Raw genomic sequence first — 26,951 nt, 5'->3', positions numbered from 1 at the left:
GTTTATTCAGAAAAACATTAACGATTTTCTCGCGACAGCCAAGTTCGTTATAATTTAAGACCACACTAAGGCTATTTGTTACAAGGATCATTTACCCAAGTTGGTAAGCACCATATTTTTTATAGCATCGCTAATATGGTAAATCAAGATCCGGCTATGAATCTTTGATAAAGCATATACGTGTGCTTGTTAGGAATGGAAGAAGTGTCTCACCTACTTTAGCTTTATCGTACCAAGCAGAGTGGAGACGCTATCTCTAAGGCGCTATCTATACAATCTGATAAATAACTGAATAACTAAATAAATTATTCATATAATTTTATTATGTTTGCTTTTGTTAAGTCTTTCGTCAAACTAATTCATCGTCTTTTAGTTTACAGATATCACATTTTAATAAGTTTCATTAAATAAAAATTTTATTTATTTAAGTAGACATTTCCAATCTATAGGTACATATTGCTTAGAATTTAGATCAAATCATTGGCCTTATTTTTGCTATGTGTTGTCTAATGATCATAATGTGTTTCATTTAAGCGGATGAATAATCTTCATTGATGCTTCACGTGTTTTGTTTGTAGTGCAGTCAACCTTTTAATTCGTAAAACGTTGTGAAACAATTACCCGGCCGATCAATCGTCGAATGTTTGTCATACGCTATAGGCGTTGTATTCATCCTTTGTAGCTCGCTTTCAATATGTTATAAATGTTAAATGGTACGAATGATGAATTTATACAATTTACTTGTAACTATTAGTTGTTTACATTCAGACCCCTGTGTGAAGAGCCAGTAGAGTGTTATGGATATCAGCTACGGTTGAACTTAAACTAAATATTTTATTAATTATATTTCTGATATAACAATAAACGCGTGTAAGACATATTTACAATACGAAAAAAAAAATCTATTTTAAAAACTATGCTCATAATTGTGATCATATTTTATAGTACCTACTTACGTCTAAATGTAATTGAAAAACGAAATAATGAATTAGAACAATAAGTTCCGGTATGCGGTTGCATATCCTACGATGTGCATCGCGCTCAGCGCGGACCACGCGGTGACGCGCGCCGCACGCTACCTCGCCGCGCCGGCCGGAGTCGACACCAGGTCGCAGACTCCGCGACCACAATGTCGACTACAACTCGTCGCGCTCGCCGCTAACCGCTTAGTCACGCCGCACGCGCACACCGCACCTGCCATATACGCGCAATATTTTGTGACATTATTAAATCTGTGATATTCATGTGATAATGGGATTCCTAGGTGTATCGTTCTCTGTGTTTAAAAAGTGTCCCAACCTCAAAATCAAAAGAAAAAACAAGACGCGACACAGGTATTTGAAGTATTTATACATCTCGCTTGAGCCGGCGCGCGAAGATGTAGGAATGTAATACATATGTTTAGAAATTCATCTGAACCACGTGGGTGCGTTATCAGTGATAAGCGAAAAATACATAATAGTTTTAAATACTGTAGTAGAGTACCTACTTATATTGTTACGGCATTCCTTTCGTTTGCGTCTGTTAATGCGATGCCGTAGAAAATTGTTGTAGGGATTATAATATACCATTAATATATATATTTTTTGGCTTTTGAAAATTATATTTACCATTAATAGATTTTTAGCTTATAAATGTTATGTAATTCACGTTTCTTACATTTTTTTGGTTCTCGTATTTGTTTAATATGTATTGTTGTTGTCAATAGATTATAGCTGGCGATGTAGAGCTATTGTTGACGTTCTGATCCGAGGAAATTCCTCTCAATATAATTCCCTCAATCATCATAATGTAACACGATCATTCATTTCAATAAAATATACCTATACTCATACGTGTGTATACAAAATAACTTATTTAATTTTACATTTACGACTTCAATTGAAGCACATTTTCTTGTAAATTAACTCGAAAAAAAAAAAAAAAAAACCTTTTTGAGATACTTTTCAAACATTTTATGCATATTTTAATCGACGTTAAGTAATTATTAAATATCAAGTTTAAAATATATTGACGATAAATATACCGTCACACTATAGTAAATTTGAATTACAAATAAATATTTCGAGAGACGTCGTATACGAACATACTTAGCGTTACGTGACATTTGTGGTAAATACGTTTTTCTTATTAAATGACGCGTTTATAAGATACTAGGTGTTACCCGTCAACTTCGCTGGGCATTAAAAGCATTATAATTATGAAGAAGGGGGAAGGTTCGACGGTATTCAAGAAAATTATAGTCTATATATAACCATCTATAGACCATACCGTGTCATAGTCTCATACCAATATGCTTAGTAGTACTCACGTGTTGGACGCACAAAGAAAAAAAAACGTAAGATTTTGTATATATAATATAAATACATACATACATACTCGTATATATTTATATATTACACTGATGCTATTATTTGATTTTAAGCTTATGTATGTACGAGTTATAATGAATTTGCAGTTTACAAGAACTTTAAATATGCTATCAATATAATCTTTAGATCTTAAAATAACATTTGGAAAAAAATATCTCATTATATTTATCTACGCTATCACCAACTTCTTAGCTAATTTTATTAATAATAATAATTTTCTTACTTATAAAAATAAATATAGTTCGTTAATAAATGTAATAAAATTGTTTGATGGTCGAGATCATCTTTTATACACAAGGTAACATATATCACATCGTATCGGACGCGTACGATATGTCCTACTCAAGTTAATTTTCCAAAAAACCCCCCAAAATTGACCACCCATACTCCCCCTTTTTCTTGGAGGGAATTCTTCAATCCTTATTCATAAAGCCCGCTAAAAACTTATTCCAACTCTTAGATCTTATCAATAAAAACTAAAGAAAATATTGAAAAATGGAAATGTCAAACATTGACCCTATTTCAAATATAATTAACTTACAAGTTAATTATTGAAATATTATCTTAAATACATTAACGCAATTGCTTGCAAATCATTTAAAATGTAAATTTAATTTAAACAAATTATGACTTATAGCGTGTCGTTAATTATTACAACATTTTTTTTTATATTCTCTTATCATTACAAAATAATTCAATTTTTACACAATACAATTAAAGAGTTTTATATATTTTTTTAATTATACTCAAAAGCATTTTTGGAAGGATTTGTATTCGTTATGTATAATAAGGAACACTTAATAAATTATTTTGTTGAATATGTCAAATTTAAAAAAGTAATCGTGTTTAATCGTTTAGATAAAAAATAGACAATAATGGAAATCAATTTTCTAAGCAAGTACACATAATACATGAACAAAATATTAATAAATTAAATCATAAAATACATGGATTTTATCCGAACATCATGAGCTAAGATCCGGACAAGTACATATGCATGTTTGAAACATTTGACATTTTTAATTTGTGTTTTTAACAATGAATATTTTACTTGACAGTGAAGGAAAATGTCGAGAGGAATCATTCAAGTTATATGCAATAATGTCAAATGAAATTCTTCCACATAGATATGCCATGGCGGAATTACGATTTATCATTTATTAATTTGTAGATAAATATAGATAAGCATAATTGCTTAAAAAGATAAATAAGGCTCTATCTACGCAGAGCTTATTTTTAAAACTGTTTTCATAATCAACGGAGTTTAATTATATAATTGTAGTATTACAATCTAACACAAAAAGATCGTTTAATAATTCCTTGAAATATTAATTATGCTATTTGCCCATAAAAATTATAACTCGTGGATAGTAATCGCAACAACGTAAATCGGTTCATTAAAAACGGCCGTCACGTCGCGTACCCTAACTTACCTCATTACAAGAGGTGGACCATATCCATGATCACACTTTTGAGGATATAATAGTTAATTAGGTTTAAAATCTAAACCGCTTAAAAAAACGGATGTAAATATTACAGGAACAATGTTCTTTTATTGATATCTAGTGTCCCATTTGCCTACACATAACAATAGTATCCTTCTATATCATTCCATTGTAAAAAAACACATCCATACTTTGTTTGCGTACAATGTTTTCTGTGGTAACGTTTACCTCTGTGCTTACCTACCGTGACAAGCCGCTGTGACAACGATGCGGATCAGTAATTCTTTGCAAGATATACAAAAAATGAACGTTAAATTTATCATCTTTAGACTCATATTTAAATAATTTTGTCGGGGAACGTAATAGGCACAATTTACGGATTCCAGTAGTAAATTTGTTTTGTGTTAAACAGCTATTCGAAATAAATGTAAAGAATAAATTTACATTCTTGTTAAATCTTGTCATAAAAGTTACTGTTAACGATAATAATACTTTACGCATATATTAACTAACAACTTGAATTACTAAATAAGCTTACAATTAATAGATATTTTTAATAACTTGATCGATGACTTAAATTTGAATCAGCTGATTTAATAATTAAATTATTATAACGATGTCGTTTTATAAATGTTTTATTTTTTGTTATGAAAACTGAATAGCTTACATTTTTTTCTCTTTGCCCTTATTACGACTCTATAATAGATTATCATAACATAGGTATTCTTTATAACTTTTTCAATACTTTCGTTTTATTTAAAATAACAACCAACTAGCGACGCTCTAAAACTAAGTAATTTTCTTAACAATTATGTGTTAATTCAATTTTAATTTGTCTATACTTGGAGTATACTTTAAAATTATGCTCATCATGTAAAAAATTAAAGAGCTTTGTTTGTTTGTTTCATCCGTGAATCCGTACATTTGAGGAAGGGCAAGTTCATAAATAGTATAAATATGTACTGTATATTTAATGAGATGATATTATATATTTTTAATGCTAGTGAAGTATTGAAACACATATACATATATACTAATAATATGTATTCGAAGTAAAAACATCTTGAAATGTGCACAAAAAAGTTCCCGACAGGATATCATTAGCTAAGAGTTGATTAAATTTTTAATAATGGGAAAAAATACTGCGATGTTTATTTCGCTTTATATATTTCTTAGAATTTATCCGACAAATAAATGACAAATGAAATATATATTTCATTTTAAGATTTATAATTTTAATTAGATAGATATAATAAAAATACAGTGGAGATACGAACATATTATTAGATTTGCGATAATTAAACCTCTATTATTAGAATAATATCTTGGGACTCAACTGTACCTAATTGCTTCCGCGCGAAGCCGGAGAAGGTAATTTACTTATTTCTTATAAAATGAAATCTAAAAATAAAGTTAGAATCTATGAGTCAGTTATCACTTTATTATTATTATTATGTTCGTTTATTTAATAATTACGAGACGATAAAACACAATTATATTATTAGTTATATATTTGTTAAATATTTTTGAGTAAACATATGTGAGCGAATTCAGTAAGGGAAAGTTACAAGCACTGAATACTGTAGATTTAGGTTGGCTTGAAGTCCGTATTTCTCGTTGTGGATATTAGATATTGTAATACTGAATATCTAGTAGGACGCACTCTGGTATATTCCGTTTGTTAATGAAATCGTTCGGTGAAGATATAGGAAATACAGAAGGTGAATCGAAAACCAGCTTGCTCGCTTGGAAATTGTTAGTTCAAAAATCAGACCGAAACGACACAAAATCTTTTAGTTTCGTTTATTATTGCAGTTTTTCTCCAATTACGTCAAATAGAATCGCTTAATCAGTCTGTTCCGAATTTGGCATCTCGGTTCGCTCATAAAAATATATTTGAAATAGCTCGAGACGTGAATAACATAATTTTAGCTCAGATTATAACTTACATATTCAGTTCTCTTTAAGAGTTTTGAAAAATAAAAAAAAATCATATATGTACGTATGTGGGTATGTAGATAAAATGGTTTGAGTCAACTGATTTTATTGTTATATTAGTGATTTGCGTCATAATGCGAATGTGAATCACAAAATAAGGAATGTCCGCTTTTCTCAGTTACACTGAATAATATTGTAACAACCTTTTACTTTGCAATAGGTGCAACTCAACATACATGAGCAAACTATAAACTGAAATTGATATGACAAACAGTTCTCACGGTCGTATAACTATGTTCATGCAATATATGGAATAACAAGATAAGATTAAGACGAAATATTTTAAAACTTTGATGTAACACAATATTCTATCTCATTTGTGCCAATTACTTTGTATGAATTTATTGCGCTAAATTCGTTAAACTGAAATAAAAATCTCACTTTCACTTTCTAATGTATGAGGATAAACAGGAAAGTGATAATCGTCCAATGATTTGTGTATTGAAAAGTTGACACCGTAATAAAATAATTTGCCATATAATATATGTTTGTTACTGGTCTGACTTTAATATCAAAAAGACAATGCAATAGTTTCTACTACCTAAGGCGATGTAATTTAGTCTTGCATCTTACTTTATGAATTAAGTTGACTCTTGTTGCCGTAAGAGAAAATTTGTTTCAAGTTTTAATACTAAAATAAACAGATTATGACTTAAACGATGTTAATTTAAAGTTTATTATAATTTTAATTCTACAAGATAGCGATAAGCTATAAAAATTAAATATAAATAATAAATATCAGATCGGACTGTAGATTCAACTGATAAGAACCGACAAGGAACTCAGTAGTTATTCTTTTCCATGAATCAAATATTATACTTCAGTAATAGGTACTGCAAACAATTCCATTTCTACAGACATAATTACAAAGCAATTATACTCACTCGAAATGATGTATTAAATCTTAAACCATGATGAGTAGGTATATTCTATAATGACATAAATTATTTCAAATACATTTTTTTTTTAAATAAAAATATTGTAAATGTCTACGTATCGTTTTTTAATATTTATCTACAAAATTTACAACTATATTTTTCACGCTGGTTCATAATGTCGTTGACAAAATTATTTATTTATTTATATTTATTCATATTTTATTGTACTACAATTAATAAAATATTTACATAGGTACACAATGAATTGCGGATTTTACAATTGCATTGTATTTGTGGTATTAGACGCAACAGGCGGCCTTATCGCTAAAGCAGCGATCTCTTCCAGGCAACCTTTGGGCCGAGAGCTAATTGCAAAAAAAAAAAATGAGAATGGCTACTAAATAAATAAAAAGTTACATATAAATTATTAATTTATTTAAACACACAGTACAGAGTTAACTTAATAATGGCAAATAGTGGTACCTCAATAATTATACGTGATAAACATTAACTATAAGACAACATAAGAGTACAGTATAAGAATATATTTTTAAATACAAGACAAATAATACTTTGTAGCTGCAATAAAACTAAAAGACATTCTATCTCAGTTGCAGAAACAAGTTTGTTAATGATTATCGTTATTGTATGGTCTATAAGCGTTTCGTATTTTTTTATGATGTCAGAATTTTTGGAGATATTTATTTATTTATTTGGGAAGCCAACATGATATACAAAGTATTTAATTCTATATATATGTACATCAAGTCTCAAAAATATTACCATGTACTTCTCTCTCACAGGCTAACTCATCATCAGACAAAAAAATCAAGACAAAAAAAAGAAAAGAAACAGACAACAAATATTACTGTTCTTATTAAATAAAATAAAATACAAAATAAAAAATTAATTGAAATTAAAAAAGTAAACATGTAAGCAAAATAAAAAAAAATATATCTTAAATAAAAAAAATGTACAAAAAAAAATAAAAATTGTACCTCTTATAGCAAATATGACATGACATGATATGACATGACATGAAAACAGTGTTATGGTAAAAAAAAAGATATCTCATAATAATTATTAGTAGATTGTAGTTATTAATATAAAAAAATATATGTGACTATATACTACGTTATTAATTACTTTGTGATTGAAGCCATCATTTTGTACAAAAGCCATAACATACCACACATAATACGCCACCATTGTAACCACAATGTACACACAGTATGAATATTATTACATCATGTTTGTGTGCGTACATTCAATTATGCATATACAATGATCGATCACAATTATACCTAATACCGGATACGTGGTTTTGCCGGACAAATTCAAATATTCTAATAATGTAATTTATTATATTATATACAAACCATTACAATTACATTATGACATAATGACCCAGTCGTATAGTGCATATATGACTGTTATAAATTTGTATGTTTTTCTAAAGTTCTAAGTGTTAAAATATCGTGAAAATAAAGCAACATCATTGACACCACAGTCATTCCACTAAACTAGTGTTTATTTATTTTGCTTTAAAATAAAACGATATCATTTTAACTAATGACAATAAAGTGTTATAATAATTAATAACTATTCGATGTACAAATTTACCAATTTTTTATATATCTATTATATTTTTTACAAGTGACCTGCCCCGGGTTCAGTTTTGTCGACAGTGCAAGGATTAATAATGAATTGTATCTCCTTTAAGGTTTAGCCAGCGTTAGCCATGGGAGTGTACAAAAACAGTGTCTTAGATACGACATCGACTTAATGCACCATTTTACAAATATTTTACATAAATCTTTGTATTTTATCGCTCTTTATTATTATTAAAAACCGTATCGAAAAAGAAAACGAAGATACAGATAGAGACATAAAGTGATATATTTTTATAATATTTATAGATTTTAAAATGTCTTTATGATAACTTCATAAGTCTTACGTTTGTCTAATTTTCTGTTAAATGCGCTTCCAATTTTAAACAAAAATATAAAACTTAATAAAAAAACATTTTTTATTTTGAGATTTAAAAAGATCTGAGCATAAAAATCCTAATGCTGCGTTAAATTACATATGAATTATAAATCTTTAATATAATAATAATTATACCACCTTCCCATTTCCACGCTAGCCTTGATCTCAGTGCAAATACTCCCAACCCAGACTCAGCACGTTCAAACCGGTTTTACGTCATCTTGTCCTAAGGCGGATTACACAAACAAAATAACGTCGATAAAAAATAAATATAATCAATTTAACCATTTAACAAAATCATCTCCTGATCATTGAATCGTGTTGTTTGTTTGTGAGGTCAATAGGAACTAAACCCCGGCTCCCTGATTTAAATTTGTTTATTAAATAAAATATGTTTTTTTTAGCGTAAAATATACACTTAGGTTATAAAAAATATCATTTATAATGTTAACAACCTTTTAACACCGAAATTTAAAAAAAAACGTACGTATATCATGATCTATTAATTATGTCAGCGTTATTAAAAAATTAAATAACATAAACTACATTTACTTTTGTAATTTAATTTATTTTCAAACCAATGAATGTTTATTTCACAAACAAATAAAATAATATATGTCGATATTAATGTTGTTTTTATATATGGCTACAAAAACTTTAACCTGAGGTACACGGCCTGCTAATGACATAACATAACAAAATATAGATGTTATACAGAATCACCCCATCTCTAACCAAGAGTACCCTGCGCGCTACTCATACGGGCAAAAGTGGAATGCGGTTTAAGGTTGTGACATCTTCATGGGCATGAGCTATGCTATAACTCAGCTGAGGTAGTAAGATACAGTAATGCATCTGGAAATATATTAAATTGTGTATATATGTATATAATCAAAGTATGTGGTGACCTTACAAGAAATAAATTGAAAATATTTTAAGGCCACAGTGGTTGGTAAAGAATACAAAGGTACTATTATAAGATTATTTGCGTAATGTACATTTTATTGGAATTTTCACACAAGATACATATATAGAATACGGACAAAAAAACGCATAACATAATTAAATTGTGGCATATAAGTACACAGTCTATTAATCATAAGGTTCGAGATTAGCAGATGCATAGATTATTTAGCGAAGTAATTGTCTAGACCCGAAGATAATTAACTTCTGCAGTTGACACAGTAGGGAATAGCCGAACAAAGTTATACGAGTAGGTTAACTGTTGAGCGCTAGACTTTATGTCAGCCTCCATCGTGTCATTGTGGGTGCAATTACTACATACTCGCGTTATTACGTACTAAGTACTAGTTTTGATTTGCTCTTAAAGTCGAAACCTTGTAATATCATTTAGATATTATAAATTACATTCAATAATGTTTAAAATACGAACAAGAAAAATAATTTCCAAGAGTTTTGTGTCAATTAAACCTGCAAAACTATTAATTTATACATCATTTATAATATCCAATAGATTTTTTTAAAGTATTCATTTAAAATTAAAATGAAAAACATTGCTATAGTTAGGCTTACAAGCTGCATATAAATAATAGGAGTACAGTAAAGTTGGACTTATAAATCAACATATATCCCAAATATTTTATTTGATTGTAACCGTCAATACTTGTCAATAGTTCAGGTTTTTAAAAGGTTTCAGACAGATGCTGCTTCAGCAGAAACTAAATTTTATATAACATTCACCGCAAGTGAATGGCCCCAGTAGTCGATAGCAAATATGAAAAACCGGTTAATTGCGAGTTAATTTCACTTGTAGAAGATTCCGTGCTATTGCGCTTCCTTTAGGAATTTATAGACTTAAGATTTTTGTTTAGGTTTTTCTGTAGATTTACAACATTTTAGGCCCAATACTATTAGTACATAGACGCTGCTACTCAGATACATAACCTAATTTGTACACCACTTCAGGCAAGATAGTTGAGGAGCGCGATTTTTTTTCTAGTTATTTGTACTAATCCTTTAAATGTATATAAAATATTGTAATAGGATCTCTATGCTCTCTGAAGGTTATGAGTAATCATTCTAAGTTTAATTTAAATAAACTCTAATGGTTTCCTCAAGATATGCTTGAACAAGTACAAATTACATTAAAAACGGGAATTTACTAAATTTAAAGCTATATTTTATATTAATTAATAACTATTTAATATTGACTATTATATTCTGTAACAATAAATTTATATTGTGATTGTAAGTAAAATGATATTTTTATGAAATATTCATAAATATAAAACAATGAAGTGAAATACTAAATTTATTCAATCTCTGCTCAGGATCCACAAAGATATTTGAAGGAAGTGGAGCAAATTCATAACTTTTTGACGTTACTCTAAGATGAACCTCTTTGAAATGTAGCTTTATGAATTTTTAAAATGTCTTCAATCTTCGGAAAGATATGAGATTTGTTTTGATTTATAAGTAAATGCCACGTAATGCCTACGACATTGACAATTTAAAAATAAAAACAAATATTTAAAGGTCAATGAAGTTGCGTGGTAATTACAGGTAAAAAAAAAAACTAGTGATTGGACACAAAAGGCCAAGCTGCAGCCGGATTCGAATGCTGGTATCGATATAGGGAAGGTCTAACGAAGTCCATGTTATCAGTGAGTTTTTATACGCTAGACTTTTGTTTATAATTCATCTCGTGCTCGACGGGTAAAGAAAACATTTATAGGAAACCTGCATATGTGGGTGCTTTTTCGGATAATTAAGGCAAATGATGTTACAAATATAAATAAATGCAATATAAAGAGCTTTGTTATTATTAAAATAATCCAATATGTATCTTTCATCATAATTCGTTCGTCATATTGATTCTTATTCGATTTTGAAATATCAATAATTAAGTGTATAATGCTTTTATACCGAATAAATATTTTGCATTGATTTGTAATACTGCAATACGTTTGTCCACAAGAATGCAAATTGGAGAATCGTGCTGAAATAAAACCTCCAAACTCCTTTAAAAGGAGTTGACCTCTTTGTTCAGTTGTGGGAAATTTACAACTTTTATTAATTTTTATTCACTTTAGTGTCAATACTTAATTATACTTAGTAAAAATTTTACATGGTAATTCAGTAATTATTGCTAAAAGGAAAAAAATAAAAATTATACATCGATATTTAGGTCACGGGTATCGTACAAAAAGTAATACGTATATTAATATTATTTATTCTTGAGTTTCGAAATACGAGTATACCTTTGAAATTAAAACATTTAAAGGTAAACAGGTGGAGTGTTCAACTACTTCATGGTTAAAGTCAATAAGCTAGCAGTGATATACGTATTATTTCAGAGTTATCGGCTCAGCAATTATAAGAAACTGTGGTTTACCGCTTTTATTCGTTATCAGTTGTAGTAAAAACGCATTGCGAAGTTTTTCCTTGATAGTTCTTACGACTTTAACGGCTTTGGTTTGGTTCTAATATTGCTTGTTTACACTTCGATTTTAATTATATGAGTTGTGTATTTATTTCATATTTTTGAATTTTTAAAATGAATCATAATCATCAAAGTACACATACAATTAGTATTTACAATATAAATATTGTTCATACTTAAATTCATTACACGAATGTTCATTTTCAGAAGAAATTACTCATAAAATTTCATATATCACTTGAGACAAAAAATACTTGATTTAGAAAATTTGCATTTGAAGTTATTAAAATAATGTGACGGCTTGCAGTAGTAACAATTTCTAGAAAAAAAAAATTAAAAAGTGGCAATCACAGGACGCCCGGCCGATGTAACAAATAGAAATTGGCTATCGAAGGCTAATAATTAAATAAATATCGATTATTGATCTATTCACTTACGAAAATGCGCCCCTTAACCGTAAATTAACGGCGTGCGCCGTGCATCAGTATGAGTGACGTTCATGCTTACAAGACGTCTTAGTGTGCGTGAGATGACTAATGTAAGAATAAGAACAGACAGGCAGACAAGTCGGTTTTACTCCCAAGACGCGCCAATCGTATCACGTCACTTGCGATTGGATGCTATAACATAATTATATTATTAAATTTAAAGACATAATTGATCTATAGTTATTATGCCAAAGGAATATGCATATAGTTTATTGCAAAAAAAAATAAATGATTTAAGTAATTTATTTTTAAAACAATCTGTTAGAACGTGAGAATGTACAGCTCTCACATTTATTTTCTAGAATAAAAAAATCAACTTGATATGAATTTCTTAAATAATGAAAACTTTAAAATCAGGTCAGATATATACTGTATTGTTCATAGGCTACATTGAGATATAGCTCATCATAAAGCCGATCTTTCCGGAAGATTTTCAGGTGTACGTTTGCGAAATAAATAGCGTGTGTGGGATTTATTTAAGTTTCAGGATTCAGTTCATAAAATAACATAAAAATAAAAAAATACATTAGAAATAATGCTATTATAGTATTTTCTGGTTCTTTTATAAACGAGATAAATATAACAATTTTATATTTAAAAACAAAACAAACGATACCGTTATTTCGAGTATATTATCACACAGCATTGATAATTATATTATTAAATAGGAATGCAACAAAGTACAACGTTAAAACAATTGAATAATTTATAAAGCAGCCCAGATTTTGAAACTTTAATCTCTACTTTTACAACATTTAAAAAGATTTGCGCACCGCGAAGGCGGAGTGCACGACTAGTGCTTAAGAATCTTCTTTAATCCGGTTCCCAATAAAGACCCGGTACTTTGATTGTAAAAAGAATAACTAGTGTTGTGTATAAAAATATTAAATATATTGGATTCCATATAAAAATTAAGTACAGAATAGTCACTAGAAAGTATATATTGAGCTTTACATAAACTTACTACTATATATATGTATATATACTTTTATAAAGTCACTAGTTTAGTCTCTGAAAGTTAAAATACGAGCACATGTCAAAGGCAGCCACCTCGTTACAAATGCTTTCCTTTTGACTTTGTCGAAATAAACAATTGATTTCAAACAATGTATATAGACTATGTCGACTTTGATATTAAATTTACAATTTTGTATTTTTCAATTTAATAAATTATATATAGTTGGTAATTAATTTTATTTTTTATTAAATAATTTTTATATACTTTTATATTGTACATATATTTCTTATAACATGTAACGATGATGATACCTACTGAGTGAGCAAATGTATGTGCAGGCACAGGTATCTCTATTCCCTTTCTTTATATGAATACGATGCGATGGTAATCCGACGGCTCTAGTGCGCAGAAAAGACGGTAGTATGTGATTTTATGGGGCATGGCAAGTCACTTTCTATCAGGTGAGCCTCCTGCTGTCACCTAACAAAAGAACAATAATAATATGTATCTTTAAAAAGCAATAAAATAAAGTTATTTCCTTAGTACGCTCTGTCGATTGACACAAACATTTACCGATGCTCCTTCAATTTAAAAGATGAAACAAGTCAATCATCATCCTCCTGCCCTTATCCCAATTTTACTTAGGGTCGGCGCAGTATGTCTTCTTCTTCCATACTTCTCTGTTGGACGTCATCTCACAAGTAACATTCTTTCTAACCATATCGTCTTTCACGCAATCCATCCATCGTTTCTTGGGTCGTCCCCTACCTCTATATCCATCCACATCCATTCTCAAAACCTTTCTCACAACATGGTCCTCATTCCTCCGCATAACATGCCCATACCAAGACAGCCGGTTTCCGGATAGCTTCTCGGTTACCGGTGCCACTTTCAAACTTCCTCTTATGTACTCATTCCTTACTCTATCCATTCGCGTAACACCACACATTCCTCTCAGCATTCTCAATCTCCGCCACATGCAATTGTCTTTCAGTCATCCCTTTTATAGCCCAACACTCTGATCCATATAGAACAGCAGGTCTGACCATGGTCCTATAGATCTTCCCCTTAAGTTTAAGGGGAATACGGGGGTCACAAATTGTTCCCATAACCTGCCGCCATTTCATCCACCTTGTGTTAATCCTGTGCTTCACCGTTCGATATATTTCACCATCGCCTTGAATGAGTGAACCGAGATACCGGAAGTCGGAGCAGACTGGAAGGGCCACGCCATCAAGCGCTGTGGCTCCAGGACCGAAGAGACCGCCGAAATCGCAGAACATGTATGCAGTCTTCGTTCTACTGATTTTCAAGCCAACATTCTCCAGTTTCTGTTGCCAATCTTCCAATCTGCTCTAGATCTGAGGTCCATCTTCACTAACCAGTACAATGTCGTCGGCAAAAGCATGCACCAGGGTGCCTCCTCCAGTATGTCCGCCGTTAGTGCGTCCATAATTAGCAGGAAGAGGTAATGACTTAGAGCCGTCCCTTGGTGCAACCCTACAGCCACACTGAACTGGTCGGTGTTGCCGGCAGACGATCGGACATAGGTAGAATACATACATAGCACGGACTAACTCCACATACTTCCCAGGCAAACCTTTCTCTTTCAATGCTCACCATAACACTTCACGATGAAATAAGTCAAAACCACTTGTTAAATTATTCCTAACAACAAAATTACTACGCGCACAATATCGTTGTATATTCAAACTGGTATTAAAATATATTATTTTTTCTTCACAATATATCGCTTGTGACAATACAATATATAACTTTGTAATTCACTTATTTTCCCTTGAAAAATAAAGGGTAAAGTTAAGCATGTCACAGATGTGAAAGACAAGGGTTAAAAAGATAAAATTGTTTCTATCTCTCATAACGTACCTACGCAAAGACTACATTTTCCGTTATTTTAAAATCTTCAGAGATTATTTCATGTTGCCAATATATAATGTTTTAATATAATACTTATAACTTTTTAATATTATGAGTTATATTAAATGGCTTTTTGGAGTAAAAATATAAAATAGAAAATTACACAAATAGGGTTTCATCATTCTTAATATAAAAAATATAGCGCCTAAACAAATATATCAGCAATACAAGTTTTTACAACTTTTGTCATCTTACTAAATACAGCAACTTCCACGCTTTTTGAGTTATTAATTAGATTATATATATGTATTTGTATTATAATAAATAATGTACATGGAAGTAACTTATTTGTTATATGAGCCGTATTTCGATCTGCGTAAAGTTTAGTATAGCTCCTTGAGCTTATCAAGCAAATAAATGTCATTGTTTTGGACGTTGAACCGTATATTCAGGTAAAAATATTGAAGTCGGTTTTTATTCCCATTGGTAAAGAGAATATATTTTTAAGAATATTTTAAAAGCGACTTCAAAAAAAGAAGATTATCAAGTCGGCATGTATGTATGTATGTAACAATGTTAGAATTGAAAAATATTTGAGTATGATGATCCATTTAAGCTTCCAATCACGTGTGCTTTATTTTGTAAGTGTATGTTTGTATGTATGTTTGTCTATTAATTTCTCGAAAACTAAAAGTCGTATCGAGATGATTCTTTTTAATTTAAGTTAGGTACACTTCAACTTAGGGAATAGTGTAAGTTTCATTAAAATAGGTCCAGTAGTATCAGAGATATAGGTAAATTACTCATAAGAAAATATAGATAGGTAGTTGTATAGTATTATTATTATTGTGGTATTCCATATAGTTGATGCAAAAATTCAAAAGAGTGTGTTTGGTACTTCTTCTTTACGTACTACTGAATCGATAAAAATGAAATTATGTGGTCTTTGTCCCAAAATTCCTGGGATAACAGAATTTGATGCGTGTGAAGCCACGGTGCTCCTACTATTATTAGAAATAAATTTATTAATCAATTGTTTATGCTATAATAAATGAAAGAAGTATATACATACTTAATAACGACATTTATATTATGTTATGGATAAGAAATATATTAATAGTACCAAATATTAAAACAATTTATGTTCGTGAATTACAAATAATTAACTTTGTATCTTAGTTAATTAGAAATTTAAATACACAGAGGATATTAAATATTATAAGTTTGACACTAAATGAAACCTGCCACAAAATGAAAGCATTACTATGCAAATATAAATTGCAAAACTACTCCAGGATTCTAATATGAGACCCAGACTATAAACGTGGCTTGGAATTTTGAACACCAAAGGTATTATAAGTTCAAAGACAATGAATTGTTGTAAAGCATGATAACTAGAAACAACTTCATATTCGCTGCGTGCAAGATATAACGATCATTTAATACTTAGCTTACTTACTGGCAACAATGTTATATGAAAAATAATATTTTGTATCGAAAAATATATAACAGATAATTTAAAAATATATATAAAACGGTAAAAAGGGAATTATTAAGCTTTTTTAAAAGCATATTTAAGTTTTTTAAATGTATGAACATTAAAATAATGTTAAATGTTAGGTTATGTTCTATTACACTTCTAGGTGTAACTGTTTCATAGACTGAGTGGCTTATAAAGCTGTAGATTCCAAATTCCTGTATTCAATCATGGGCTCGGGCTATGAAAAATTGGCTCTTTGTTAAGCAATTTTCATTAACAACTCATAATTTAGCAGATTATACATTCCCACGATTTGAAAAGCTTTCGCTCCATTTAATCATGATAGTGACGGAATATATACTTATATATGCCACAGTTTGTTAGTCTCATAGTCTCTTAGAATGATCGACGTGGTCTAAATCGGTCTGGAGGATATCGTAAGTACCTATAGGTTAAGGTTATAGTCTTTAAAGCTCCGCTTGGTGTCTTAAGAATCGCATGCTGGAAGAAACACTGGTAGTAATCACGTTTACAATGTACACCGTAGTACACAATATAAGATACTTTATATGTTTATTTACTTTTATCTAAGAAAAACTGGTCCGCGCTATTTCAACAGCGTTTCAATTTCAATTGTTACTCATAGCGTCAGATTCAGAGGTCTGGAAGCCCTGATTTTGGCCCTGGCAATTAAATCTCCTAACTGATTTCGATAATTTGTTGCAGAGAAAATTAAATTAATATTACTTGAACTAAGCTTGTATTCTACTATATACATATATATATATATATACTTTATAATCGACTTTAACTCGTCAATTAAAAAATAAAATAAATGAAAAAATAAAAATGTTTATTCAGCTACATACAATACCTTATCTATAACATATTAGGAACCAAAACCCAGTAAGTTACTAGTAAGGACTAGTACTTGTGTTAGGAATAAAACCATTGCAATGTTTTTTTTTAAATTTACAAATTCATTGTGGCCCTCTCTTGTGGAAGCCCCGGGGCAATAGCCCAGGATCCCCATCCCTAAATCCACCCCTTCGTAGCGTGACGTTAAGCGACTATGTAGCGCGTAAAGATTTTATTTAATATCAGGCTGGAAGGTCCTGAGCTATCGCGTTCACATAGATAACCAAACTTAATAGTGTAAATATTACTAATATGTCACGAATGTAAAATATTGTAATGTTTCATTTAAAAATATTTTGACGCAGAAAACTGCCTGTACCCATCCTACACTCATTTAAATAAACAAGGATCGATATCACAATAATTACCTATATTTTCCAAGGTAGCTGATTCGACTTTAAAGGAGTATAATTAAGATAATTGTTATAGTATCAGATACGGTGAAAAGCTTTGACTTCAATTTAAATACTTGAGGAAATAACGGACTTAATACTACTACTATTTGACTAAAACAATAAATCATTTTAAAATACATAATGATGACAGATATTCCTTATTAATTATTAGGAATAATATAATATGTCAATATGTGATATTATTTTAATCTAACAAATAAGTATTATTTTGTAGTTTGTACAAAAATTCAGTCATCAAGTTTTACAGTTCATATGTGTATGTTGTCTTCTTTGTAGAATTGCGAAAACTAGCTTGTTTATTGTAGAAGGTTGTTTATAGATTTTTACGATAAGATCTATCACTCTAACACAGATTCTTATATATTTGTTAAATACATTAATATGAATGAATAAATTTAATAAAAAAATATGAAACAGACACATAATTATTAAAAAAAGCGGTCGAAACACCGGTCGAAGCACTGGTAGTTAATGATAAAAAGTTGGAGATTTTGTAATACAAATAATGAGCGTGCTAATCTCAGGGATTAACAATACGATATGAATAATTTACTTTGCGCTATACAATCCGCTTATTGAGCAAGGTTATAAGATACTTAATGTTATAAGATAGACTTCAGGCTATAAACAAGGAGCGTGTATCAACCATAAACGTCAACCAGCGTGGCAAATTGTATGCAACAAGCATATGTAATCCCAATTTAACATCCAAGTGTATAATACAATACTAGGTAATACTCAGCGTTTCGCTGTAATAACTTTTTATGTTTTTATAGTGTTACTCATTAATACTTAAATGCCAACTATAAATAAATAAAAATGTACCATGTCATACAAATTGCTGACAAATTAATAAATTATATTAGTGCGTAATGATAATGTTTATTAATTTCTAAATAGTTCATTGTTTAAACGTTGTGTTAACCACACAATTTTCATTAATTGTTCAAGACAAGTCTGTTATGCAAATATGTAGAGAACCTGATCTTGTTTAAATAAAAAGAGCGCCTAAATTCTGAAATTTTTAATCAGTGTACGGAGTACAAGCGACTTGGAAGAGCCTTCTTGAATAATTAATATATAAAAAACTGATGTGAAAAAAAAAATTACACGAAGATGATATTTCTTGTAATTAGATTAAGTTAATTTTTGTAACGAAGATATTTTTTAAAATATATTTATTTTAAAACAACAATGATAGCGCTTTATATACCGGTCAAATGCGATGTTCATTAACGTCAAGAGCATTACTTAGTAAATATCACGGAACATTAGCTAACCCCTTAATACATGGCTATCGTTAGAAAGGATTCCAACGCTAAGCTACCATTAAGAACTTGGTGAAGAGAGTATTATAAAGTTCCTTACTTAATAGTACCTTAATAAATTGACTATTAATACAAGGTCATTAAGTCAAGCTGAAGTAAGATTCATGTTGAATATATACTTGTAGCAGCTTCCATGAAATTCCATGATTCGTATTTATGCCGATTTATTAATTATGATATAATTACATTTCTATAATAAATATATTGCAACGATGAATGTCACAATATAATGCATTTTATTAAATTAAAAAATTATATATTTAACATCAATTAGGGGATTTGAATGCATGTTGTAATTGAATACAAAAATAAATACAATTATCGTTTATGTTAAATGTCTATTGTCATTTCTGTTGGTGAATCTAAGAATAAATAAATAAAGATATTGTGCATAACGAGTTAACGATGTTGATTTCAGGATAATAGTGTTCGCCCAGTGGTCGACATTATTGATTTGAAAAAAGATTACATGAATTTGCAAGTTTCGAACATTCTTTACTACCTTTATTTAATTTAATATAATTTTGTTACACATCAAAAAAATATTTATACTTCTCACAGTGCCATTATCATGTGAGCAAAGTTGACCACTTACCATCATAGACCATATGCTCGTCTAAGTTCCCAAAATTAACTTAAAAAAGAAAATCTTTACTTTTCGAAACTGCACTTTTTGCAAATAAAATAAATGCATTGAGCCATATGACAGTTTTCTATGCATGCGACGGTTACAAAATTTTTGTTGTTATTTCATAAAAGGAAGTTCATACTTGTAATATTTTCTGTTGTTTATGTTCGGCACCAGATGTTCACTCAAGTATTTTATATTTACAAAAGCTGAACTTAATTTATGCACAATCTTACAATGTTTCGGTGAACACAAAATCTTATTCATTTAAATGTATTTGTTTCTATTTTATTTTTTATACAAAAAAGTACTCTACATGTTTTAATTCTAAATTGTATTTTCTTTTAGGAATACTTATGTATTGTCTTTAGCAAACCAAAATACATAAATAACTTCTACAAAAATAATATTTGCTATGAGAGATTTTTACAGACATTGTAAAATGCACTTAAAATAGTTAAAACGTGACAGTGTGAGAATCACAATTGAAGATATAAAGTTAGACTTAGCATTATGAGTATACTCCGTTACTAGAAAAAATGAATTAAGAAATTTGAATGAAATTTATTTTAATTAACTATTAATATGTAAATGACTAGATAAATTATTTTAAAAAAATAATTTGAATGGTGGAAAATCTAGATTTTCTCAATTTTGTATAAATCTTAAATAATAGGCGTCTTTCTTTACCGTCTTCTGCTTCTGAAGAGAGATGAACTAGGTTCAGGATCGCTACTCTTTTCGTTTTGGGGTGAGCTCGCATTCTCATCATTTTTGGCGGACAAGAATAGATCGCATCTAGATCGAAAACTTCACTTTTAATACAAAAATATCTACCGAGTGCATTTACAAAACAATATGAATTACAATTGAAATAGATATATTATCCACGTCTGTGCGTATCTGATAGAACCTCGCAGTGAATAGGTATTAAAATAGTAGTTGATTTATATTTGTTTTTTCTGAAGTTTTGTATTCCTTAGGGAAGTTCGATTTGCATTACGAATTATATTTATTATATTTTCGTAAATCGATTTTGTCTAATCGCTTCCAATTAGTTTAAATTATATCTCTACAATAACCGAAGTAATAAAATACGATATTCAGTCATTATAAAACATTATTCTAGACTCGCGCGTATAACACGCACAGTTATTTTACAGACATTTTAGCGTCGTTACTCTACATAATTATAAATTAGCAACTTTTATGATTAACTATATTGTTTAATTCTTCTGTGTGGTAGTTTAAAATAATAATAATGTGTTTATGCAAACAGTAGAAATAAAAGGTGAATGAAAACTAAACGACTAAATAAAATTCCCTGCATTTGTATCCGAGTATAATAAAATAAAAAATTGATTTTTTTTTTTTATTAACACTAAAAACGTAATCGATTCTATGTAATCATTCAATAGATTGCATGTGCTAGTGTTGATTAAATTCAGGAAACATATCGACACATTTAAAATATGTTTATTTATTTTAATGTTTTTAAAACTATTTCGATATACAAAGCTGATAGAGAGTTGTCAAATAAGATACTATAATTAATTAATAATACAAGAATGAATATGAATATAAATACTATTATGTTATGTTAAGGAATCTTAAAAAATGTTTTGTACTTATCATTTTTAAAAATAAACGTTGTGTGATTAAAAAAAAAAACATATATATATATATGAAACAAGTTTGTTGCAAAGAGTATACAGATAGGCCGCAAAAACATCCTATTGTAAGTGTTTATGCTCTTTGGTGTAAAACTTTGACATTTGCAGGGAGAATATCGTTTATCTGTCGCATTTTTATCAATGATTTTAGTATTATTAGTATTAGTTTATAAAATTTGTTTATTCTTTACTGTAATTTAAATAAAGTTTATTATTTTTAAACAATGAAACTGAAGAAAATATTTTTAGTTTTCTGGTATATGATTAATCAATTATAATTTTTATTTGACTTCAGGCAATTATGGCATCCTCACGGTGCATACACATATTTACAGTTAGAAATAATAGTTGTAGAGTAAATAAAAGTACTTTATATGTATTAGTAAGTCTTAAGGCCTTTGCATTTTTTTATATATACACTTTTTTGTCATCTTATTAATAAACTTTATTTGGCAACAGACGCACAAGCGAGAGCGCTGGCGGCGGAGCGCGTGTATTACGCTCAACGCCCGACTGGAGCGACACGGCCATCAGCGGCGAGCATCTCTGGTCACCTACCTCCGTTTCCGGAGATTGCTGCTATGTCGGAGAAACTGAATGTCAGGTACAATGCCATCCACGATTATATACACACAATGAAAACCAAAACGTTCTGTATATTTTTATTGTACTTTTATTATAATTGTAATTAGAATGTGTTCATTATATTCGAATTGAATCCCATATAAAATATTTACATATTTACTAAGGGAAAATGCTCACGGTAACAAATACATTTATATATTTTAGGCTGAGATGGCCCAGTAGTTAAGACGCAAACATCACTGAATTTACATGTGTAGGGTACTACTTCATTTAACTTAATTATTTTACGATATAAACAGAAATACATTCAGTCCGGTATATTTCGACGAACGTACACCGACATAAACTACAATCATACTAAATATTTGCGTGGAGAATGGATAGATTTCAAATATGTCTAAAAAAATCGTTGTAATATTATACATTGTATATAGACTTATTAGGAATTCAAATACATTTGAAATATTCTATTCTTAAGTATTGTGTATGCAAAAAAAAAATGCCGCTTAAGTGTTATAAAGCAGTACAGATACTTTCAGAGCTGTTAAAGAACACATAAATAAAGGCGTAGGACGTGAAGATGTATGTACTTAGCACTTAGCCCGTCTGGAGAATCCCTTTCCGCTGTACTGATTGTGTTCAAATATTTGTCATTGTTTTATGTCTACATATATAACATTGCGATAAAAAACCTTAGAATATATTAAAATAAAATAAATCAGTAAGTAAAATTTTCACTACTGGTCTAAGGCTGGATTTGGACCTTATTCCATTATGCTACGTTTATTTAAATTTTCTATAGCATGTTTTATTTTTTTAATTTTAAAGTGACCTGTAGACAGGTAGTGTCGGATTAATTAAAGAAGTTGATGTTCTGTGCAGACGAATGACTTTATCGTGGGGCTCCACACAAACCACAATCATTGCTATTGCATATCATTTGTAAAAATAACATCGCCTAGTAAAAATATACTTTGATCAATTAAAAAATAAACCATTTCTACCATTTTACAAATTATTAAAATATTTAGTTGTAATTGTAAATAAAAATATAATATAAGGATATATATGTAATATGTATATTGCGTTACCTTGACTATTATCCTAATGAAACATTTTAAAATATTATATATCCAACATATACGTTCTACAACTTTGACTTTTCTAGTTTTACAATATCTTATGAATAAATTCTGAAAGATAAAAATGTACATTTTTACATACATAACAGTGTTTTTATTCCTTTGAAAATTGATAGGCGTCATGATAACGATTTTTCACGAATTTTCCTTTTAACAACAAGGTTCGTTGTAAACGTAACCTTAGAAATGCGTAAATGCGTTTTTCGTATATCTTCCTTGGTTACGGAATTTCAAGAAAAGGCCAAGAATTTATAAATTTATCATACCATTATCAAGTTTACTATCTATTGTGTGCTTGCGGTCGTTAGTTGAATGTAAGATTAATGAGCCGTTTTCACCATTAACGCCGCAATGACCTGTCACTGTCGATACAACAAAAGACTGCCTCGGGGTACACGGCGACAATCATTTACTAATTGCGGTGGTTCGCTCTATTTACGTAATGAATAAACATTTGAAACACCATGACTAACCATTATTATTTCAGCAATATCTTTAAGCAATGCAAGAATAAACAGCAATTCTCATTAAAGTGCAAATAGCACAGAAAATATGAAGTTTTATTAAATTAGATATTCCTTATATTTTATTCACATGAGCATGCCGGTGTACAAATGTAGGCCACATTTTCATATAGGAGACTTCATTACATCACCCGCCTTGAACATGGCTGTACTTTATGCCAAAAATACTACATTTGCAAGCTACCGCTATCATCATTATAAGCTTTAAAATGGTCTTCATATCTTTGCGGTTAGTTGCAAGCAGTAAGGTTGGAGTAACCTATTTTAAAATTATCTTAATAATATTTAAAAATGACTGGTTGACACAAAACTCACAGACAAAAGCGGTGGGTAAAAGGATGAAATTTTGTATAGGAATTAATTATGGACTTTCCATATAGTAAGCACTTGGCAGGGTTTTTTTAATTAATCTCTTAAGAGGGTTAAACAGGCGATGAAAGTTTGTATGGAAATTCGTTATATCTGATGATTTTGAATTGGTATTTAAGTTTCTGGTAATCAGTTCAATAACAGAAGTTCGTATGGAACTCGATATTAAGACTTCTGCTAATGATCAAATTATGTTTTTAAATCGTTTTTATAACTATATCACATGGTAAAATAATCTTGAGGATGAAAGTTTGATTTGATGATGGCAATCGGAGTTAGGTTTCATTTTTGAGTAGAAGACACGGGATTGAATATTTACGCAAATTCATCAATGAGGAGGATAAAATTGCGGATAAAGATTTGCATGGAGGTTCATTTTTGATATTATAAATATGGAAATTGGTCTACAGGCAGGCTAAAAATTGAATTATTATTAAAGATATAAATTATTTTAATAATTGTTGTTTTCATATTATACATACAATATTTAGTGAATTTTGAGATGTTAAATTAGTTTGAAATATTTTCCGCCCATAAATAGGTATCATATTAAGTGAATAGTGCCCCCACACATTTTTGTTATAAAAGGCCGAACACCGCCGCCAGTATCGCCCCACCGACTACGTTCTAAGCCGAGGTGCGATCTCATAGGAGACACCCTCAGGACGAACGTCACTCTCGAGCCCAAAAGGGTTCACCTTAAGGCAGAGTCTTAACACTCGCCCCAACGTTCGGTGATGCTGTAAAGGCCAGTAGGGCCAACAGCAATACTCAATCCAGATACAAAAAAAGCCAGTATCAAGACGGGGATGTAATGAAGTCTCCTATATGAAAATGTGGCCTACATTTGTACACCGGCACGCTCATGTGAATAAAATATAAGGAATTTCTAATTTAATAAAACTTCATATTTTCTGTGCTATTTGCACTTTAATAAGAATTGCTTTTTATTCTTGCATTGCTTAAAGATATTGCTGAAATAATAATGGTTAGTCCCCACCATTTCTAAAAAACATCCCAGACAGTATTGACTCCGTAAAAGCCGTGCGAAAGCTGCCGCGATTAACCTCACGACTCACGTACGCGACACGATAGATGAGTGCTCCAGGGAAATTCAAATACGCCCTAACGAGCGTTATGAACTCCCTGAAGACCTCAAAGACCTTATCACGCGAAAAAATGCAGTCACGTGAGTGCACGACGCTTTTCCGTCTAAAGAAAACCGGAGGAAACTCTGGGCCCTTCAGAGGGACGTCAAAGCCCGTTTCGAGGAATTCCGTAACTATAGGGACGGCGATTACCTTGGGGAAATCACGCCATCACACACTGCGTTTTGGTCGATGCTGAGATCTCTCAAAGGCTCATTGCCCACGACCATGCCTCCATTGTTACGATCAAATCTCCCACCCGCAATAGATGACTTGGATAAGGCCGAGTGCTTGGCCGACGCACTAGAAATACAATGCTCCCCGAGCAACCATCCGGTAGACCCCGACCACCTCCTAAAGGTGGACGGGGCCGTAAATCGCATTAGCTCTATGCCACCAGCGGACGAACCACTGACTCCGACGTCAGCCGATGAAATCGAATCGATCGTCAAAGCTCTACAGATTAAAAAATCTCCCGGTGCGGACCGGATAACCAACAAAGCGGTCAAGCGCTTCCCGCAACAACTCATCGCACTGCTAGTGCTAGTATTCAATGCCCTTCTGGCAGGTTGCTCCTTTCCCGACCAATGGAAAGAAGCCATAGTTATAGGAATCCCAAAACCAGGGAAACCTAGGAATCAGCCCACGAGCTATCGTCCCATCAGCTTATTGAGCACTTTCGGAAAAATGTACGAGAGAATCATACTAGCCAGAATTAAGGCCATCATACAGGCCAAACAAATCACGATAAACGAGCAATTCGGTTTTAGAGCCGGACACTCGTGACTTTAGAGACTACTTGACGAATTGAAGGCACCCTGTCCTCATCTCGTCCCATCAGGGCTGGAGTCCCTCAGGGCTCCGCGCTATCCCCGATTCTATACTGCCTTTTCACCAACGACATACCGAACGTCACTAAAAAGGTTAACCTAGCTCTCTTCGCGGACGATACCGCACTATATACTACCTCGACCTCAACCATAGTCATCACCACACGACTCCAATCCGCAGCCAACGAACTAGGCGATTGGTTTAGGAAATGGAGAATCAAGGTAAACCCCGACAAAAGCGTAGCAGTACACTTCACCAGAAACCCCATCTACATCAAGTGGAATCAGGGCAAACCGGGAGACATTAAATTATTCAACCAACCGATACCGTGGAAATAGGAAGCCAAATACCTAAGTCATTCTAGATAGGAAATTAAACTTCAACTCACATATAACCAGAGTCCGAAACAAAGTAGCGTTCGTACTAGGAAGACTGTATATGATACTATGTGGGCAGAGTAAAATGTCCCTTAGAAATAAGACAACACTATACAAAGCCTG

At 30.8% G+C, this 26,951-nt stretch overlaps 1 protein-coding gene across 6 annotated transcripts in view; it reads left to right on the top strand.

Annotated features, from left to right (window-relative positions):
• Rdga (retinal degeneration A) overlaps positions 1-26,951 on the top strand; it is a 110,809-nt gene that overhangs the window by 44,409 nt on the left and 39,449 nt on the right. For 5 of the 6 annotated variants that reach the window (XM_026635280.2, XM_026635281.2, XM_026635282.2 and 2 more), the window contains one exon: positions 22,312-22,456. In XM_026635280.2, the coding sequence (XP_026491065.2) occupies positions 22,312-22,456 (145 nt within the window). The remainder of the gene's footprint in view (positions 1-22,311; positions 22,457-26,951) is intronic. The other variant, XM_064219088.1, reaches the window with a different exon arrangement.

The sequence above is a fragment of the Vanessa tameamea genome, chromosome 3 (genome assembly GCF_037043105.1).
Source record: "Vanessa tameamea isolate UH-Manoa-2023 chromosome 3, ilVanTame1 primary haplotype, whole genome shotgun sequence".
NCBI classification, from domain to species: domain Eukaryota; kingdom Metazoa; phylum Arthropoda; class Insecta; order Lepidoptera; family Nymphalidae; genus Vanessa; species Vanessa tameamea.
The sequence above is the reverse complement of the archived record's forward strand: the minus strand, read 5'-3'. Positions and strand labels throughout refer to the sequence as shown.